Consider the following 19,513-nt stretch of genomic DNA (forward strand, 5'->3'; position numbering starts at 1 on the left):
ATATCAATGCAAATTTTTTGCCTCTGTGACAGTGTGCAATGTGTGATAAATACTAACCGACTGTAGTGAAGACTTTACATTTTCTACTGAGCGCTATGGCAATGGCAGCCTGACCGACTCCCCCTGACCCAGAGTGGATAAGAACAGTCTCTCCAGGACGGAGCCTGCCACGAACTACCAGAGAGTAGTAGGCTGTAGCGTAGACCACTGGCACTGAGGCTGCTTGCTCCAGTGTCCTATATACACGCACACACACATCATATTACAATTACTTTGACAGATATTACAATTGCGATATGATTCACGATTAGTAGAAATTATCCTTTTTGCATCACACTTTTCATTTCACTGAGAAAACTATTAAAATCATGACATTTTAGGGCATTTAGCAGACACTTTTGTCCAAAGCAACTTACAGTAATTCATACACACATTCATACACTGATGGCGGTGGCTGCCATGCAAGGTGCCGACCAGCACACCAGGAGCAATTTGGGGTTCAGTATCTTGCTCAGCGACACTTTGACATGCAGACCAGGGGAATCGAACCAGCGACCTTCCAATAACAAGACACTGGCTCTACCCCTGAGCCACAGCCACCCATATGACATATATCATCTGGAGAAAAGGATTTGTAGGCCAGGACATCCCAACCTCCCATCCCCACCAGATACAAATTCTTTTTTGGATTCATGTTTAGTTTATGTCTGGACTTTGTAATGTGGGCTGACAACTTATGAAGATGTCCGCTTCCCATTTGACCCAAACTCAATGCGATACCCTAGCCAGAACTTGCTCAGAGGCAAGTGCATAAGGAGGAAGGAAGGAAGGCTCGGGACAAAAACCAGACAGCTTTAATTCTTTGAATCTTGGCTCCCTTTTGGGTCTGCAAACCAAACGAAAGGAAGGAAAAGTATTCAAGACAAGTGATAATAGAGCTGCACAATTTCTCCGACAAACAGATGATTATGACAGCAGCAAAGGAAAAATACAAGATTCTCAACATGGGAAACCCAATCTACATTTGGCAGGATCGCTCTACCCACATGAGACAGATCCTGTGAGAGTTTAATTATGTGTGCCAGCGTCTCATCATGCGAGGGATACACTTTCCAGCCAGCCTGTGCTTTACGCACAGTAACCAGGATTACACCTTCAAGTGTCCATGTAAGGTCTGGGAGTTTGTGAAGGACTGGGACAAATTAAAAACTTGGGCAGGTACAACTCCACTTTTTTGTTTTAGTTGTTTTTCTTTCTCTCACCTCTTTGTAGGGTGGGGACATTAAGAAATACTTTGGACTAATATAGGGGGACTCTTGCATCTACCTATGCCACATGCGTCAAAAAATGTACATACAGGTCATATATATCCATGAGCATGCACACAACCTAAATTATGTACACGCTCACATCACGCAAGTGAATAGTCCTGTACTGCCTTCTGTGCACGCTCTCACAGACGAGACATTCTTGTCACACTTTACATTATACCCAGCCCTCACATGTGGTCATGTTATTTGATTTGATTGGGCGGATACTTTGTGTTAAATGAGGTAACTGCCTCCTTTATTCTCTTTCTTCTGTGAGTTACTTAACTAGATATAGACAAAGGCTGTCTTCAGTTTTTTATGACCATTGCCCTAAATAAGGGCTCTTTCAGTTCATGTGGTGTTTTTGATGTTCGCCCACTAGTGCCCTCCTTTTCCTATTACCATTCTTAAAATATTATTTGCATTAATATTTTTCTTGAGGACCGCTGTACTTTTCATTGTGGTAGGTGGCAGGAGGGTGCCAGAAGATGATCTGGATCATTTATGAGTAGATACTTGGAGCTGGATCTCTTAATCCAGGCGTAATCCATGTTGTCAAGAGCCAAAACATTCTCACACTTCTAAAGAAAGAGAAATTTCACATTGCCTATTTACAGGAGACCCACCTGTCCAATCTGGAACATATTAACTTATGCAGGAGTTGGGTCAGGTGGGTTTTTGATTCCTCTTTTAAATCAAATAACTGGTGTGTAGCTATTCTTATATATCACAGCCTTCCTATTACATTAGATAAAACAATAAGTGACAAAGAAGGGCGTAATGTACTTATACCAATATATATGAATCTACCTTTTGTCCCAAACTGTTGGCAGATATAACTGACTTTTCTACCTCCTATACTTGAATAGGTGGTGACTATAATTGTACCCCTTACCCTACTATCGACCAATCTCCAGTCTGATTAATTATACATTTAGCGGTTGTACAGGGAAGAAGGAGGAGCTGGAATATTTTTTTAAATAGAAAACTACCATTTGATTTAAATGTATTTCTTCGAAAAACAATGACTTCATGTTCCATACATTCCATGTTGTATAAAATTGTTGAAAAGATAAAAAAAAAACAATATATGTCTTTAAATTAAGTTTATACTAATCCATAATATGCCCTTGAAAATATAAGAAGATGCTGTGATAGTAATTCTCATTTGCATTAAAATATAAAGAAGTGGTATTTCTCATTAGTGATCAATGGAATAGTTATAACAAGGTCTCTGTACCATTTTGGTAATAATCACTGGACACACAACTCTCTATCTGTGCCTCCTTTTCTGTCTGCAGCACAACGACCCAGAAGAGAATGATTTGTGTGTCATTCATACACAAACATATTTATTGCTCTGATGTGATCCTCCATGAACCTTGCACAAAGCCTGGTACAGGCCACTTTTGGAGTAGGTAATGACAGCGTGACTGCAGCAGGTAAGCTGATTGTGTATTCAAAGCTACTGCTGTGCAATGTAACTGTTGCTATAATGTATTTCCTACCATAAATATATTAGTAACTGAAAATTTTAGAGCAGAAACTCCTAACAGACCGATAGGTACAGATACTCCCAACTGACTCTGTGCGCGAAAGTTTGGACATGTCATTTAAAATGAATATAGATTATGATATTGTGAACTTGAAAGCAGTTGCTGCCTCTGCTTCGGTCCCTGTGGTCTACTAGAAGCATGATTACTTGTTTTGAGTGTTTAGGTCAGGTGCAGCCCCTCGGCCCTCGCACACAGAGTGAGTGACAGAACTGCAGTGTTTTCCCTAGGATGGAGCTGTAGCAGTGGAGGTGTCACACGCGAATATGTTTTTGTATGTTGGCAAAGTGCGCCATCAGAGAGGTTTCTGTCAGACTGCTAGCAGCATAAGGGCTGTAGGTGCATAAAGTACATATGAGGTGTGACGAGCCAGTTGTTTTAACTCATCTGAAAATTCAAACACGCAGGGCCAAAATCAGCTTTGGAGGGGACATGACATTTTCTCAATTCCTAAAGTGGACACCAAATGTATTGCTGAAAGAAAAATTAAAGGGGAACTACAGTTTTTTACAACCTGGACCTTATTTCTAGCATAAAATACGATGATTTACTCACCCAGATAACTTTGGTGTCATTTGGCGTCGTTCGGACAAAATTAGATCCAGTGGAGCGCCGCGTATATACATATAATGCGAGTGATCCGGGCACCGAAGCGCAGCCTCTATAAGCATTATCTGCCACAAAACTAGTTCATTTCACCAATATTTTGTTATGATACGCTAGTGCTATTCCCCTCTGAGTCCGGGCTCGTCTGTTATCAACATCCTGGTCTGTAGGTTGACCTACTACCTCTGACCTGGAAGATGTCGTCTCTGAGCTGCGCACGCACCCGCGACAGCCGGCTTGTTTACCTGTAGCTGCTACTGCTAGTTTGACCCTGGATGTTGATAACAGACAAGCCCGGACTCAGAGGGGAATAGCACTAGCATATCATGACAAAATATTGGTGAAATGAACTAGTTTCGCGGCAGATAATGCGTTATATAGAGGCTGTGTTTCAGTGCTCCGTCACTCGCATTACTCGTCACGACTCCAAATGACACCAAAGTTATCTGGGTGAGTAAATGATCATATTTTATGCTAGAAATAAGGTCCAGGTTGTAAAAAACGGTAGTTCCCCTTTAACACTGTCACCCTGCCAGCTAAGAAAAACTACATTGGTACTGCAAACACTGCTAGTTGTTTACAGTACACAGATATACTGTGAGGTATAATTTCCCAGGATGGGGGCTCTTCCTGGGATTTACCTCTATATGATTTGACAAACAAGGTTTTAGTTCATGTGTGACCCCTATCACCCACTAGGTGACCATTTACATCCACTGGGTGCTAGCTAGCTACTAGCTTACTGGCATTCGTTCTCACAATTATTAATTCTAAACTCTCCTTTTATCTAGAATTTACTTGCATCACCACAGTGTTGTATTATCAATTCTATCAGTTCTCATTTACTTGAATTTAACATTTTCAGTGATTAAATAACTTACATTTACGTCTTTTATGAATCCTGCCTAAATAATCATTAATATCTCTGAGTGAATCTGTCAACTGTCTTTGATTGACAGCTGTGTTTCCCCGCGTATTTCTATCAAATGACTGCTTTTGCTGTAACGTTACTGTGTGACACTCACGTGATGCTGCGAGACAGTTTTTTACCCTCCTCTGAAAATGCTGATACTGACTCCTGCTCTTCTCGTGTGTGTGAACTGGTCTGAATATGAAGTGTCAGTAGGAAGGAAAAATACAACTTTAGTTTCTAAAGTTATCACAAGGCGCCCTCTCTTCTTCGCTATATGCTTTACTCACAGGTGTGTTAATTGACCGGTGGCTATATGAAGAGTCCATAGCGCAAAATAATATAGCTTAACTGTAAGAGATAAAATGCATAAATAAAGCTCTCCCCATCCCCTCCTTCTCCTCCTCTCTCTTGAAAAAAAGTATAAAAATTCAGCAGCGGCGGTCCCATTAAGCAGCGGCGGTCACATTCAGCAGTGGTGGTCACATTTAGCAGCGGTGGTCACATTCAGCAGTGGAAGTGCGCCACTGCTAGATCAATATAGGGGAAAAACTGGGACTGAATGTACACAACTCATAACATATACTCTCACTCAAGTAGTTATTTTGATGACTACTTTTACTTCACTCGAGTAACTGAAAAGTAACAGTAATTTTACTTTTTCCTTACATTTTTGACTACTCTATCCTCCTCTGTCCAGGGGTAATAAGTGTGTCAATCATGAGAATGTTTTGAAGATAATTCCATGTGCTTGGTGCACAAGAACTACAGGCACGGACGTAATTTGGGGGGGGGACACAGGGGACATGTCCCCTGCACTTTTTCAAAAGGCCGTTGTGGTTCCCTGCAGTTTTTACCGTCCAAAAACAATGTTACGCTATAGTAAACAGAGACTCGACAAGCACTAGGACCAAGCGGAAAACGGCCGCTCAAACTGAAGCCTGTTTTCCCTGAGTTTAGACCGCCCACAAGCTCCTCGATTGGCTCAGCCGTTTCTTGTGTGATTGGCCGGCCCCGCTGTCACTCCATCTTGCTTGCACACCGGTCTGCTAGTTGCCCAGGAGTCCTTATTAATCTGCCACGGTAAATTGGGCGTTTGTTCAGCCTGGGTCACGTCAGCTAGAAGGATTGTAATATCAGAGGTTTCATTTACATTAACGTTTGAATCGGTGTCCATGTGCGTGCGTGCGTTTGTGCGTGCGTGCGTATGTGTGTTTGGTAATTAGGCGCAGCCAGGATGTCTAAAAAAAAGAAAAGTGGACATAAGAGATTTCTTTAGAAGTCAAAGTGTAAGTTACTCAAAGAAATGCCTTACACCCATCCTGCAACTGGCTCCCAATAAAGCAGCATATCCACTTCAAGATCCTCCTCATCAATTACAAAGCTCTCAATAATCTTGTAAAGTGTCTTTGAGTTGTATTGAAAGTGCTGATAAATCAAATGTATTGTTATTATTGTTGTTATTATTATTATTATTATTATTATTATTATTATTATTATTATTATAACTGTAGAGCCCCAACAATGCAAAGATTTAAAAAAAGCTTCTATTTAATGCCGAAGAGATACACTTATTTTCATGTATTATTTTTATGTTGAAAGGCAGCAACTGTTTAAAAAACACCAACGATGAATGATTTAGGGAAAAATACAATAAAACCTCGGATTACAAATGTGATTTTATATCCAAACTCATGATAATTGTGAAACTAAGCTTTTTCCTCTATAACCGTATCATCAAAATTGATGATTGTTGCACCCCAAATTGTCCCACTGTTCATGTCATGTATCAATATATTTTTGTCAGGTGACGGATAGTAGAGATGCAGAAGGAGATACAGGAGGAGAGGCTGGAGGAGATGTAGGAGAAGAGGCTGGAGGAGATGGAGGAGAAGAGGCTGGAGGAGGGAGAGGAGGAGAGGCTGGAGGAGATGGAGGAGAAGAGGCTGGAGGAGGTAGAGGAGGAGAGGCTGGAGGAGATGGAGGAGAAGAGGCTGGAGGAGGTAGAGCAGGAGAGGCTGGAGGAGATGGAGGAGGAGAAGCTGGAGGAGGTAGAGGAGGAGAGGCTGGAGGAGATGTAGGAGGAGAGGCTGGAGGAGATGGAGGAGAAGAGGCTGGAGGAGGTAGAGCAGGAGAGGCTGGAGGAGATACAGGAGGAGAGGCTGGAGGAGATGTAGGAGGAGAGGCTGGAGGAGATGGAGGAGGAGAGGCTGGAGGAGGTAGAGGAGGAGAGGCTGGAGGAGATGTAGGAGGAGAGGCTGGAGGAGATGGAGGAGAAGAGGCTGGAGGAGGTAGAGCAGGAGAGGCTGGAGGAGATGGAGGAGGAGAAGCTGGAGGAGGTAGAGGAGGAGAGGCTGGAGGAGATGGAGGAGAAGAGGCTGGAGGAGGTGGAGGAGGAGAGGCTGGAGGAGGTGGAGGAGGAGAGGCTGGAGGAGGTAGAGGAGGAGAAGCTGGAGGAGGTAGAGGAGGAGAGGCTGGAGGAGGGAGAGGAGGAGAGGCTGGAGGAGGGAGAGGAGGAGAGGCTGGAGGAGATGGAGGAGAAGAGGCTGGAGGAGGGAGAGCAGGAGAGGCTGGAGGAGATGGAGGAGGAGAGGCTGGAGGAGGTAGAGGAGGAGAGGCTGGAGGAGATGGAGGAGAAGAGGCTGGAGGAGGTAGAGGAGGAGAGGCTGGAGGAGATGTAGGAGGAGGTAGAGGAGGAGAGGCTGGAGGAGATGGAGGAGAAGAGGCTGGAGGAGGTAGAGGAGGAGAGGCTGGAGGAGGTAGAGGAGGAGAGGCTGGAGGAGATGTAGGAGGAGAGGCTGGAGGAGGGAGAGCAGGAGAGGCTGGAGGAGATGTAGGAGGAGGTAGAGGAGGAGAAGCTGGAGGAGGTAGAGGAGGAGAGGCTGGAGGAGATGGAGGAGAAGAGGCTGGAGGAGATGGAGGAGAAGAGGCTGGAGGAGGTGGAGGAGGAGAGGCTGGAGGAGATGGAGGAGAAGAGGCTGGAGGAGATGGAGGAGAAGAGGCTGGAGGAGGTAGAGGAGGAGAAGCTGGAGGAGATGGAGGAGAAGAGACTGGAGGAGGTAGAGGAGGAGAAGCTGGAGGAGATGGAGGAGAAGAGGCTGGAGGAGGGAGAGCAGGAGAGGCTGGAGGAGGTAGAGGAGGAGAAGCTGGAGGAGGTAGAGGAGGAGAGGCTGGAGGAGAGGCTGGAGGAGGTAGAGCAGGAGAGGCTGGAGGAGATGTAGGAGGAGGTAGAGGAGGAGAAGCTGGAGGAGGTAGAGGAGGAGAGGCTGGAGGAGAGGCTGGAGGAGGTAGAGCAGGAGAGGCTGGAGGAGATGTAGGAGGAGGTAGAGGAGGAGAAGCTGGAGGAGGTAGAGGAGGAGAGGCTGGAGGCTCACAGGTGAGGTTGAAAGAATAAACATGTGTTAGTCATGAGATTAAGCATTGTGACAAATGTGAGGGTGATGATGATCTGTATCAGAGCTTTCAAAGTTCAAACACCATGCATCTTATATTTTGTCAGATGAAAGAAGCAAACTGGCCAGGTACAGTTTTATGTTGAGGCCGGTGTACTAAAAAGTCTGTGTAAATGTGTAAATGTATTATTTTATTGGTAAGAAATAGTAGCGACTAAGCAGAGAGTTCATGAGCAATATTTGTTGTCATTATTGTAATTAATTAAATTATAAGTTGCTCATAGATATTCCACCTTTTGTAATGTTTATCTTAGCTGGGTCAGCAGCAGCCAGGGGTCAGTAGATGCTCAGGCAGTAAAGGAGCACAAGATGGAAGAGCAGAAATGAGGTCTGTTTACCATATATTCCAAAAATAAGTGTAAAATTGGTGGTACTGAGTTGGAGTGAAGTTGACTAACAAGGTGAAACACAGAATTGGGTGAAAATGTTTTGCTACATGCTTTACAACCATTCAAACCAAAAAAGTGAACAGTAAACTTAAAAGTAGCAATAGAAAACTAGAAGAACTTGTGTCCCCCCCACCTCTGAAATCAAAATTTCGTCCTTGACTACAGGCAGATTTTCCAAGTTCAGAATAAACCAGTGGGACTTGAAGCATAATGAGCCTTTTCACACAGAGTGTGGTTTGTGCTGCGCTTGCTGCGGGGTTCAGTGTAGCATTGTGCACTGAGCAGTGTGGTGCACGGCAATTTGCTCTGCACAGCAAAAAACACTGTGGCATGGGGCAAGCCATTGGAAATAATGGGATTCACAACACAGTGGTGACATTGTGGCATCTGAAAGCCCCATAAGGCAGCTAGTAGAGCGAGTCCGATATGGTCCTGTGTGTCATGTCTTGTCAAGTTAAGGTCATGTTTTCAAGTGTTTTCAGTTCAGTCTTTTCCGTTTCCTGTTTTCTTGCGATGCCTAAGTCTTGAGGCAATTTATCCAGTGGAAAGTCAGCACCGGGTAGCCCTAGCCCAGCCACAAACCAGTCCAATCGCCACTGTGATTGTCTACCCTGCCCTGATGTGTCTCATTATTCCCTCCTCCCTTGTGTATATAGTCTGTGTGCTCCCCTGTCTCCTCTGCAGTTCATCTTTATCTCTAGTTGCAAGCGTTCCAGCATTCTTCCTTGTGTGTTTCCGTTCCTGATTCCAAGTGAGCGCACTCACCAAGCAGATGCAGCAGCTTTTGGCCCAACTCCAGGCCCAGCCGCCGCCCATGCCCGGATGAATCTGCGGCAGGGTAGACGCTCAGTAGCAGACTACGTCATCGAGTTCCGCACCCTCGCGGCAGACTCTTGGTGAAACACTTCTTCCCTAATGGGCGCCTTTCACCATGGGCTAGCCAAGGCTTCAAAGGACCTTCTCATCCCGCTCGAATGGCTATCTGACTTGAGTTTTATTGCTAGTACAATAAATGAGTCCGACAATCGCTTGAGAGAGCGTGAGATGTCTCGACTCACACACATCCCCACTCCTTAGTGGGGGTCTTCCCAGGACAACCACCCTCTTCCTCATTGCCGGTCTCCTCGCCTGCCCTAACCTATGGAGCCCTCTGCTACCCCACGCATTTTGGACAAACCTATGCAGCTCAGCTGAGCCAAACTCGCCCTGGAGGAGTGACGTCTGCAGGAGGGGAGGTGCATATACTATAGGCAGCTCGGCCATTTTCTGAACCTTTTAAGGCTGGGCTTACCAGTGAAGAGCAGGACATGGGTGAGTTGAACTTCTCCCGTCTACAAATCTTGCTCTCTCACAGACATGGAGGTAACCACTCGTTTTTCCTCTGAAAAATTGCAAGTATTAATTGATTCTGGTGCTGATGACTATCATGAACTGGGAACTAGCTAAACGTTTCAAGCTGACTGTTTGTTCTTTCCCCAAACCTTTAGAAGCCAGCGCTTTTGACGGGAGATTGTTATACGGGGTCACTCATCACACTGAGCCTCTCCAAGTGAAGGCTGCTAACGGCAATACTGAGCAGTTGAGTTTCCACCTTTTCCTCCCTTCCCTCAATCCTCCTAAAGAAGACCTTTAGAAGGTGTTTAACAAGGCCCGGGCTACCTTGCGCTCTCCTCACCGGGACTATGACTGCACCATTGATCTCCTTCCTGACACATCTCCCCCTAATGGTTGCTTATACTCCCTGTCAGCCCCTGAAAGGGGGACCATGACCAAAAACATATCTGCTTCTCTCGACGCGGTGATTATCCGGGCATCTTCCTCTCCAGCAGGGGCGGGATTCTTCTTCATTGACAAAAAGTCCCTCCGGCCCTGCGTCGACTACCCTGGTCTCAATGAGATCACCGTCAAAAACAGGTACCCCCTCCCACTTATTTCCTTTGCATTTGAACTATTACAAGGTGCTAAAATTTTCATGAAACTGGACTTGAGAAATGCATATCACCTGGTAAGTATTAGGGAGGGAGACGAGTGGAAGATGGCTATCAACACTATGGTCACTATGAGTATTAGGTCATGCTTTTTGGACTCACTAACACTCACTTCCAAGCTCTTGTGAATGATGCCCATGTCCTTGTGATTTGTTTGCCTGATCTCATTTTTGTATTTCCTGTGTGCCTACCTGTTTTTGCAAGTAAACCTTGATTTCAAGAAAAATCCTGAACTGTTTGAGTGGTGCATTTGGGTTCAAGCCTGTGCGTGGGCCTCGTCACTGTGGTCCCATCCAGCATAGATGTGTGTGTATAGTTTGGTGAAATACGAATAAGGGATTTATAGAGGTAAAGATACAGGTGCTTATTATGTCATATCAGGCCCATAATCAAGGACTGATAGAAATACTGCCCCTACTATACTTTTCAAACAGTTCAAAGGGAATCTTGATCTGTTTTTGTGACGATTAAATGTTAATGATTCATCAAGCCAAATATCATCTAGTGTGAAGTGTCTCCCACAGGTTTTCAAGAGACTATAGTATGGTGGGTGGAACCAGGACCCTTGGACCTTGGGAGCATTGGTCCCTGAAGGAAAACTTAGCACTGTTACCCGTTAACATAATCAAACGGAATAAATAACGTGAGTTGTATTTCAGTCTCATGTTTGTCAAGTCAAGTCAGAGCACAGCAATCGAATGGGCTGAAGAATAAAAACACAGACAGGAAAGAAAGGAATATGCTGACAACCTATATTGGCAGGACAGACGGACAGAAATGGACAGCAAAGTGAGCGCATTAACTTAATGTGACTGTTATTAGAAACCACAAGTTTACCTGATAGCTATTCCTGTCAGTCTTTCTCATGGTGTTTTTTTCTTTTCATGACCAGGGGTCCGTTTCACAAAGCAGGTTTAGTGAAAACTCTGAGTCTGTTAACCCTGAAATGAGGGAAACTCTGAGTTTTCCGTTTCACAAAGGGAGGTAACTCAAACCAGAGAAAGAGGAGTAACTCTAGCCTGTTTCACAGAAAGAGGTAACTTAAGCTCTCGGTCAGTTACCATGGTAACATACTCTATGAACCTAACCTGGTCGGGACCAGGTTTTTCTCAACAAACCTCGAGTTTCTCTCTGTCTCTGCCCTCTTTCAGCCACGCACGGTATTATTGATTTCCTCATTCATTCAGTCAGCAGGCGAGTTTTGGCGTAATATAGTTCTGCCGTCTGTTTTTTTGAGAAAATCATTGCAAAAATCAGTCAGTAGGCCTACATTAGAAGTTATATTAGGTGATGACTATTTTCACTACCATGGCATGTCCTTTTGATAATGATCCCATGGATGAAGGTGCAGCATTACTGCGCAGAGAATTAAATATTCGTCAGGAGATGATTATCAGACCGTGCATAGATGTTCTTGCATTTCCAGACAATTATCTTTTTGAGCGGCACCGTTTCACGTCACAGTCTATCATTTATATACACAACCTACAGTAATTCGTCCTTACATTTCCAACATTACCAACCGAAGTCATGCTCTCACATCCCAGCAGATATTGTGTGTTGCGCTGCGTTTTTTCGCAAATGGGAGTTTTTTATACAACGTCAGAGATGCAGAGCACTTGAGCAAGGCAACAGTATGCAGAGCGGTCAGAAAAGTGTGCCTCGCCCTGAAACGGCTACTACCCATCTTTATCATTTTCCCTGGACATAAACCTGTCAGAGCCATCAAGGAGGAGTTCCACAGGATTGCAGGTGAATGATGTAGAGATCCATTAAATGAATATTAAATAATATTCTGTTAATTACATTGTGCTGCAACCTCAGACTGGGATTATTAATTTTAATTTCTTTCAGGATTTCCCAGTGTGATTGGCTGCATAGATGGCAGTTTCCCCCTGTAATATTATTGTGATTGCAAAGGACTACATTTAAACTTACGCATTGACCCGAGCACCAATGTTCTCCCACACCATCTTCCTCTGTTTTGCTGCTGCAGCGGTGTTACACTTCCTTCTAAAACATGCTCAAACTCACCGTATGAGCGCATTAATATTTCCAATTCCAGTGGGGTGAAAACTTAGCCCTCCTCTTCCCCGTTGCCATGGTGACTCGTCGAATCGGGGCTCCATTGATGCTGTCTTTTTATACTTGTGGTGCACGCGCTTAACTCCAGGTGAAACTACTCCGAGTTGATCAAACTAACTCAAATCAGCTGTTCTGGAACCGAAAACTCAGAGTTTCCTATTTCAGAGTGGATCAACTCAGAGTTCAAGGTTAGACTCAAAGTTCTCACAAAGAACCTGCTTTGTGAAACGGACCCCAGAAGGCTAGATGCACCTTCTTGAAGTTGTAAACATTGACACTCACTTTGATACAAAAGGGATACAAGAGCATAATATTTGCGGGGCCTTGGACCAGAGTATGTGTGTCAACTGAATCAAAGGCTTTTGACAAGTCAGTAAAAACAGCAGCACAGTGCTTCCTTTTGTCCACACAAGAAGCAATATTCTAAAGACATTTCCATATATCAAATAGGGCCCGTCCGATTTATCGGCGAGCCGATTAAATCGGCCGATTATAGCCCGTTTGAGACTAATCGGTAATCGGCCAAAACTCGCCGATTGTCGCCGATATTTTCAGAAATAAAATTCAGGGAATAAGACTTGGTTTCACTTTGAAAACCTTCCCCCATTTGAAAAAGATCCCCCGACATCAGGCTATTTATCCTGTAGAGGGCGCACCGACCTCATGATAAACTCCATCCACTGTCCACTAACCACCTCACAACACAGCAGAGTGACTGATCTGGAGCAGGCAGCGGCAGGGACGCACGGAGGAGAGTGGTCCACCTCAACGGTAAATAAACAAGTTTGTGAAATAAACAATAAGTCAACAAGTTTCAGGTCAACCCACTTCATGGTGTTCCCCGCTGTGTTGGTCTCGATCACGCCGAGTTAACGTTGAAGCACTATGTAATATGCAAGCTAAAGTTAGAATTAGCCATCTGCTATTAGCCTTGCTACACATATTAGCCGTGCCAGTAACGGTAGAATAAACATAACAGTACACATTACGTAATCGACTAGCTACTTCTCTCACTGAGGCAGCTGCATGTCTCCAGATAAGACCGGAGCAAAATGAGTAACGTGAGTTAAGACAGGGAGGCACCGACCAACGGAGGGGAGGGGGGAGGGGGGAGGGGGGAGGGAGGTAGTAGTTGAAAACGCTTTTCTGGTCCGAGTTTGATTCATGGTAAGTCCGTGGTATATTACTGAGATGATCAGTCGGTCCTCCTGTCGGCGTGAAGAGCAGTAGCTAATGGTGCCTTGTTGTAGGCCTACTGTTGGATGGTTGTCATGTTAATATGCTGCTTGACTCAGCAATAAAAAGGATAGGCCGATTAATCGGTTATCGGATTTATTTCCCCCTAATAATCAGTATCGTCATCGGCCCCAAAAAATCCATATCGGTCGGGCCCTAATATCAAGTCTCATAGGTTCATTCTGGCTGACTACTCCACATTCTTTTTGAAAGCCCAGTATACATGTACAGTACATACTACAGGACTGTTTTGTGTAAAATGATGTGAACTGGTCTTTAGAACAAATTACAATACATTTGAAACTTATCTTTCACACACACTCTTAAAAATGTGACACTGACCAGCTAGAGGGAACATTCCAGAGGAACCGTTTGTCAGCAGCCACACTTGTTGCCAGGCCTTTGGCAGGTAGTAGCCCCATCACACGCCGACCAGTGGGGTCATGACCAGAAAACTCCATGCCCAACATGCACTGCTGCAGAGATAGGCCACCTACAGAATGTATGATGAACAGGAGAAGTAAGTTGTCTAAATATGGTTGCTTACAATTTGGCTTATTAGGTATACTATTTCTATATTAGTGTAGTCAATTATAATAACAGTTATCCACAAGATGCAGTTGGTTACTATTGTTATAAGAACCAAGAAAGTGCAAGATTCCTTGTTGTGTGTCTTCTATACACTCTCTTACCTGGGATAGCGTCTGGTGGCAGTTTGCCAGTGGCCAGCATTATATCTCTGAAGTTGAGTGAACTGTAGTAGACACAACACAGTTGCACGTTGGGGTTGCTAGTCTCAGAGTGGCGGAGAGGGGACGCAATCCAGGACAGGGAAGACAGGTCACCTCGAGTCAACACGTTGACATAAGCCTGCTCTGTCATTTCTTCCTTTAGATCTGAAAACCACAAAACACAGACAAATGTTTCAGTGAAAGTGTAAGGTTGCGGTCATATGCAAAATCAATATGAATAGTAATAATAATGTAGGAACACATTTGAGATGTGTTTCATGCCTCTCCTCAGAGATGTAAATTGAGGCCTTGTTCTCTGCAAGGTAAACATTCCTTTGATTTGCAAGTTGACTTTGTTGTACCAGGAGGCGCGATGTAGTCTCCACTACCTGCATCTGGCAAGAAGAACTGTATTTTCCTTTGTAATAAAGCCGTCAAATCGGACGCTTCCCAGATACCACCTTTTCTATCACGCTCATCTTAAGGGCCCCCTTTTAGTTGTCAAACTGAATTCATCACTGCTGACCCCCCGGAGACAGTCACACCTTTCCTTTAAGGGTCAAGTGAGGTTCAGTTGATCAGGCTGACACCCAGAGTAAGTTATGGCTCTGCCTCCCTTATCTTTCTGCATTCCTATGTAGAGGTTTCTACACTCTTCCAGATTTTAACTATTAAGCCAGAACCTAATCTTCTGGATAACATATTATTAACCAGGAAGAAAAGTTCATAAAACCAATTCTACTCACATTTCTCTGTGATGAAAATTGACTGTGATATATATTTAATGTGTAAAAATGTCCTGTGTTCCATGGAGCCGCAGTGCCTTCTAGTGGTGAGCCCTGGTATGATTTGAACAAGTTTCAAAAGACCTTTTTCTAACTCATTTAAGCATGTTACCAGTCAATGTTTAAAGTATTCCCTGATATAATAAGTGTTAGGCTAGAACTAAAAGAAATGTGTATAAGTGATTAGTTCTATGGTATAATCAAGTGTGTTTAGATGTTTTGACCAAGTTTTAATTTTCTTTTGAATGTTAATGATTTAGTGATTCATGTGGTTTGTGTTAATAAGAAGTCCACATATTAAGCCATGGTGACATTCAGGGAAAGGTGAAACACGATTTTGAAACATTAAAAATGTTAGTTTAGTTTAGTTTCTGTGAGTTTTAGACTTATAATCTTGTCTAAAGCCCGAACACTGGCAGCCCTGCCCATTTGGGTCATGCCTGATATCAGTGTTAATAAAACTGAGAAGCATCCCTCTCTCTCACTCTCTTGTTACTCTTCTCTACTTTTACTCTCTTCAAGACAGCACTCTCAGGAGAGTTGCTTATGCCTTAATTTTCTTTCTTTTTTTTTTTTTTTTTTTTTTTTACCGTATCGATCGTTTTTTTTAAGTACTTCAACTTTCATTAAGTTTCTACCAGAACAAAGTTCTGTTTTAATTTGTTTTATCCAGTTAAGTATCGTGACCTGAAAATTTGAAATTCTCTCGGTTAAGTAACTACGGATAACTCGATAGGCCACCGAACCATCCTTCAGTTATTTTAGAGAAGAGGTTAAATTAGTTTATCAGTCAGAACCTAAGAACCATCACTCAAAGCGACAGAAGAAGAACATCCTCTTCATTAAGATCATCATCACTAACAAAGGCCGCGTTTCCCAGATTCGATCGTTCTTAAGGACTTAAGAAGGCTCTTAAGAAGGGTTCGGCTAAGAAGGAGCGCTAAGATACGGGTGTTTCCCAGATGCGTTCTTAACTGCCTTCTTAGGAGAACCTTAAGATCAAGCCAAAGAAGCTTCTTAAGAAGCTCTTAGTGGGAGCTGTCCACCGCGGTGCTGCTGTGCTGAATCAATCGATGCCAGGCAAATCGATCACCCACCTCTTTATGTGTGTGTGTGTGTGTGTGTGTGTGTGTGTGTGTGTGTGTGTGTGCTGTCAGACCGGGCTGTCCAGGCAAAGAGATCCAACGGCTGATCACTCTGGTGTCTCCACACATCCAGAGAGCAACCCACTGCAATTTTGGCCTCAGCCCGGAGGTGCAGCACAGAGTGATCAGCCGTTGGATCTCCGCACGGGGCAGCCGGTACTTTGCCTGGACAGCCCGGTCTGACAGCACGTCCAGTGGGGAGAAGTGCTGACGCACGTATGCATTTATGTAAACCGTCTGGCTTCGCGCACGGCGACGCTGTTGGTTCGCAGCGAGAATGTGCTGTATTGCAGCCATGGTTTCTCACACGCGCGGACTTTGACAACGCATTTATATACTGTAGAGTAGCAGGTGAAGCCTCTCTGGATGAGGTTCAGCTGAGTTTAATACATCTGTGAAATGCCACAGGGTTGTTGTTTTTTTTATGTGTAGTACTATAAACTCATATATGCAGATGTTGTGGAAAACTTAAACGTGTAATTCAATAAAAAGGTTTTTTTTTCATCTACAATTTTCTATTTTTTTTTCTTGCGCCAGTGGTCCGCAGCTATGAGCGCATTTCAACATTGAGCATTGTTTTATTATTTCGCAAAGTGGATGATATAAATTTCCCTGACGCGCTTGATCACTGAGCATTCGGTCGCTAAGAAGGCTGTTAAGAGTGGGTCAGCTCGATCTTACATTTCCTTCTTAGTGAAAGATCTTCTTAAGCTAAGAGCGACTCTGGGAAACACATCCTTCTTTCACAGCGTTCTTAAGAGCGCTCCTAAGAAGATCTTAGCACTTAAGAGCTTCTTAACGAATCTGGGAAACGCGGCCAAAGACGTTACAGTGACCGGCTGTTTAAGAAACCGTGTGAGCGGTTTCCAATGAAAGACACTCTTTTACAAGCTGTGCCATCCCGCCAGCTACTGGACCAAGACTGCCAGCCTGCAGTTGAGCGACAGAAAGGCCACTGGAGACGAAAGCCGCAGCCTGCTGACTCCACAAGACGATGCTTCAAAGTAGGCTAACCATCCATCATTTTGCTGGATACACACGTATGAAATATGAGTTGGTGTCTTTGGCTTTGATTAGATTCTTTGAGCTTAGGAGAAATTTGATTAGGGCTCCATTAGCGTTAAATTATTCTCGTAATATTTAGATGCTTTCACCCATCCCGTAATTTCACCATCTACACATATTTCATTCATAAACTCATTAAATTAGTCATTACAGACTCAGCATCTTTCTGTTACCTGTTAACTTATCATTTGTTCAATTTGCCATTTCATTTATTTACGTATGTTGCTGTCTGTGCAGGTTTGTTTTAATGTGGAGAACCAATGGTAACTGTGTGTAGAAGTCACTGCTTCAGTTATGAGATTGAATAAATTGATCTGAAATTGATTAGAATTGATTGATATTGATTCAAGTTAACCTTGTCTAGTCGAATTTGATTAATCTCCTCTGGATTAGTCAAAAAGATAAAAGAATGGAGGTGGTGCCCCTATTTACGAGTGCTTTATTATTCACAAGTGATTAAAAAATTACATTTAATAGTAGTGTATCTCCTATAATAATTCATTTTTACGAATACTCAAAATACTCAAAGATGCTTCAGAAAAGAAACCAACAAAACAAAAACACATAAAGAGACATAAAACTAGGAGGTCAAAAGTTGTAAGCAGTGTTGAAGAGGTGTGTTTTGAGGGATTTCTTGAATGTGGAGTGAGATCCAGAGGGTGGGGGAAGCAATAGAAGTTTCACCAAAGACATACATTTTTTCTTTACTAAATATGGTTTGAAGATCTAATTTATAGGAAATGGCCAGAATTTGAGGGATGCTCCAGAACTATCGGGGGCAGCTTAACCGCCAGCTGTTGCTAGCTATACTCTTTGCTGCAGCTATCTTTGACGACTAGCTGCCATTAACAAGAGGCTCAGATAGCGGTGGAGCTCATCGGCTCTTGCAGTGCGATAGCATGACAACTGTCAATGTTCATTTTCTGTTGCATTACGGCTGAGTGTGATGGCTGCGTTGCTGAAATGCTGCAGCTCACTGTCTCTGTCTGTCTATACAGATATAGACATTGGTCCAGACACAACTGTGGTGAAACACTGGTATGATGTTGATATGACTGTCCCTTGATCATTTCCAGGTGTATTTTTTTCAGAGAATTGCGTGCCTGTCGTGGAAAAAATAGGCATGACTGTGAATCTCTAGATGATGTGCCTCTGCAGCCTCACATGAGCCGTGCTGCTTATTCTGATTGTATGACTGCTCTAACCTGTTTTCATGCCCGCCAAAATGAATAGCAAGACGTTGCGGAATGCACGTCCACCAGGATATGTGTTCCATCCGTTAGGCTACACTGTGGTATATGTGCAGCCAAAGATGACCAGAACTGCTGCTACAATTAGGTCCCATGTAGCGTAACATTGGAACAAAAAAGGTATGTTGAGCGTAAAGGAGAAAAATGTTAATTCAGAACATTGCATGTAAAAGGTTGTAAATGTCAAATAACCACTGTTGTACTGTTCTACTGCATTCACACAGCTTATGGTTAGGGTGGACAACAGAATCAGAAGCATATCAGTCCATCAGAATAAGTGATACATTGATGATTTTGTACCGTAAGGTATGAGCTGGTGCCTGAAGGCCCCCCAGTGTCCATCTCTGAACACATTCATTACCAGATCGCCCTCAAGCACCCTCCGCAAAGATTTATCAGCTGGCTGGAGTCTTGGTGCTGCTGAAGCCTTGTTTAGATTGGACACAAATGCACAGCTGGTGAAGGAAGGGAAAAAACAGAGAAATTCATTAAAAAAGGCATCACGGCCCTACACAACAGAAAAGCCCTACTACTTTCGCGTGGACGCAGAAAAAGTGCTTGATAGGGTCGAGTGGTCATATTTGTTTGCCGTTCTGGAGAAATTTAACCTTGGTGAAAAATGTATTGGGTGGGTCAGAACTATGTATAGCAATCCACAAGCCCAAATATGTATAAATGATACCCTCACTGAAAAATTTGATTTGTTTAGAGGCTGCCGGCAGGGGTGCCCTTTATCTCCTTTTTTATTTAACTTGGCAATTGAACTACTTGCAGAAGCCATACAGGCTATTGAAGAGATTGCTGGTATCAATATTGGGAAAACAAAGAACAAAATTTCACTATATGCTGATGATATAATCCTATACTTAACCAGCCCCGAGCGATCGATCCCAGCAGTATTAGACCTTATCACTAAATTTGGAACAATATCAGGTTATAAAACCAATCTGACAAAATCCAATGCTTTATTAATTAATTCATCAGTTTCTAATAGACTCAGGGCCATCT

At 43.6% G+C, this 19,513-nt stretch overlaps 1 protein-coding gene across 2 annotated transcripts in view; it reads right to left on the reverse strand.

Moving 5' to 3' along the window:
- fasn (fatty acid synthase) overlaps positions 1-19,513 on the reverse strand; it is a 127,146-nt gene that overhangs the window by 38,076 nt on the left and 69,557 nt on the right. For both annotated transcript variants that reach the window (XM_084341495.1, XM_084341494.1), the window contains exons 26-29: positions 18,806-18,960; positions 14,222-14,425; positions 13,872-14,022; positions 58-236 (exon numbers count right to left, since the gene is read on the reverse strand). In XM_084341495.1, coding sequence (XP_084197621.1) covers positions 58-236; positions 13,872-14,022; positions 14,222-14,425; positions 18,806-18,960 — 689 coding nt within the window. The remainder of the gene's footprint in view (positions 1-57; positions 237-13,871; positions 14,023-14,221; positions 14,426-18,805; positions 18,961-19,513) is intronic.

The sequence above is a fragment of the Pagrus pagrus genome (assembly GCF_965226575.1).
Source record: "Pagrus pagrus genome assembly, chromosome: 21".
Lineage (NCBI taxonomy): Eukaryota > Metazoa > Chordata > Actinopteri > Spariformes > Sparidae > Pagrus > Pagrus pagrus.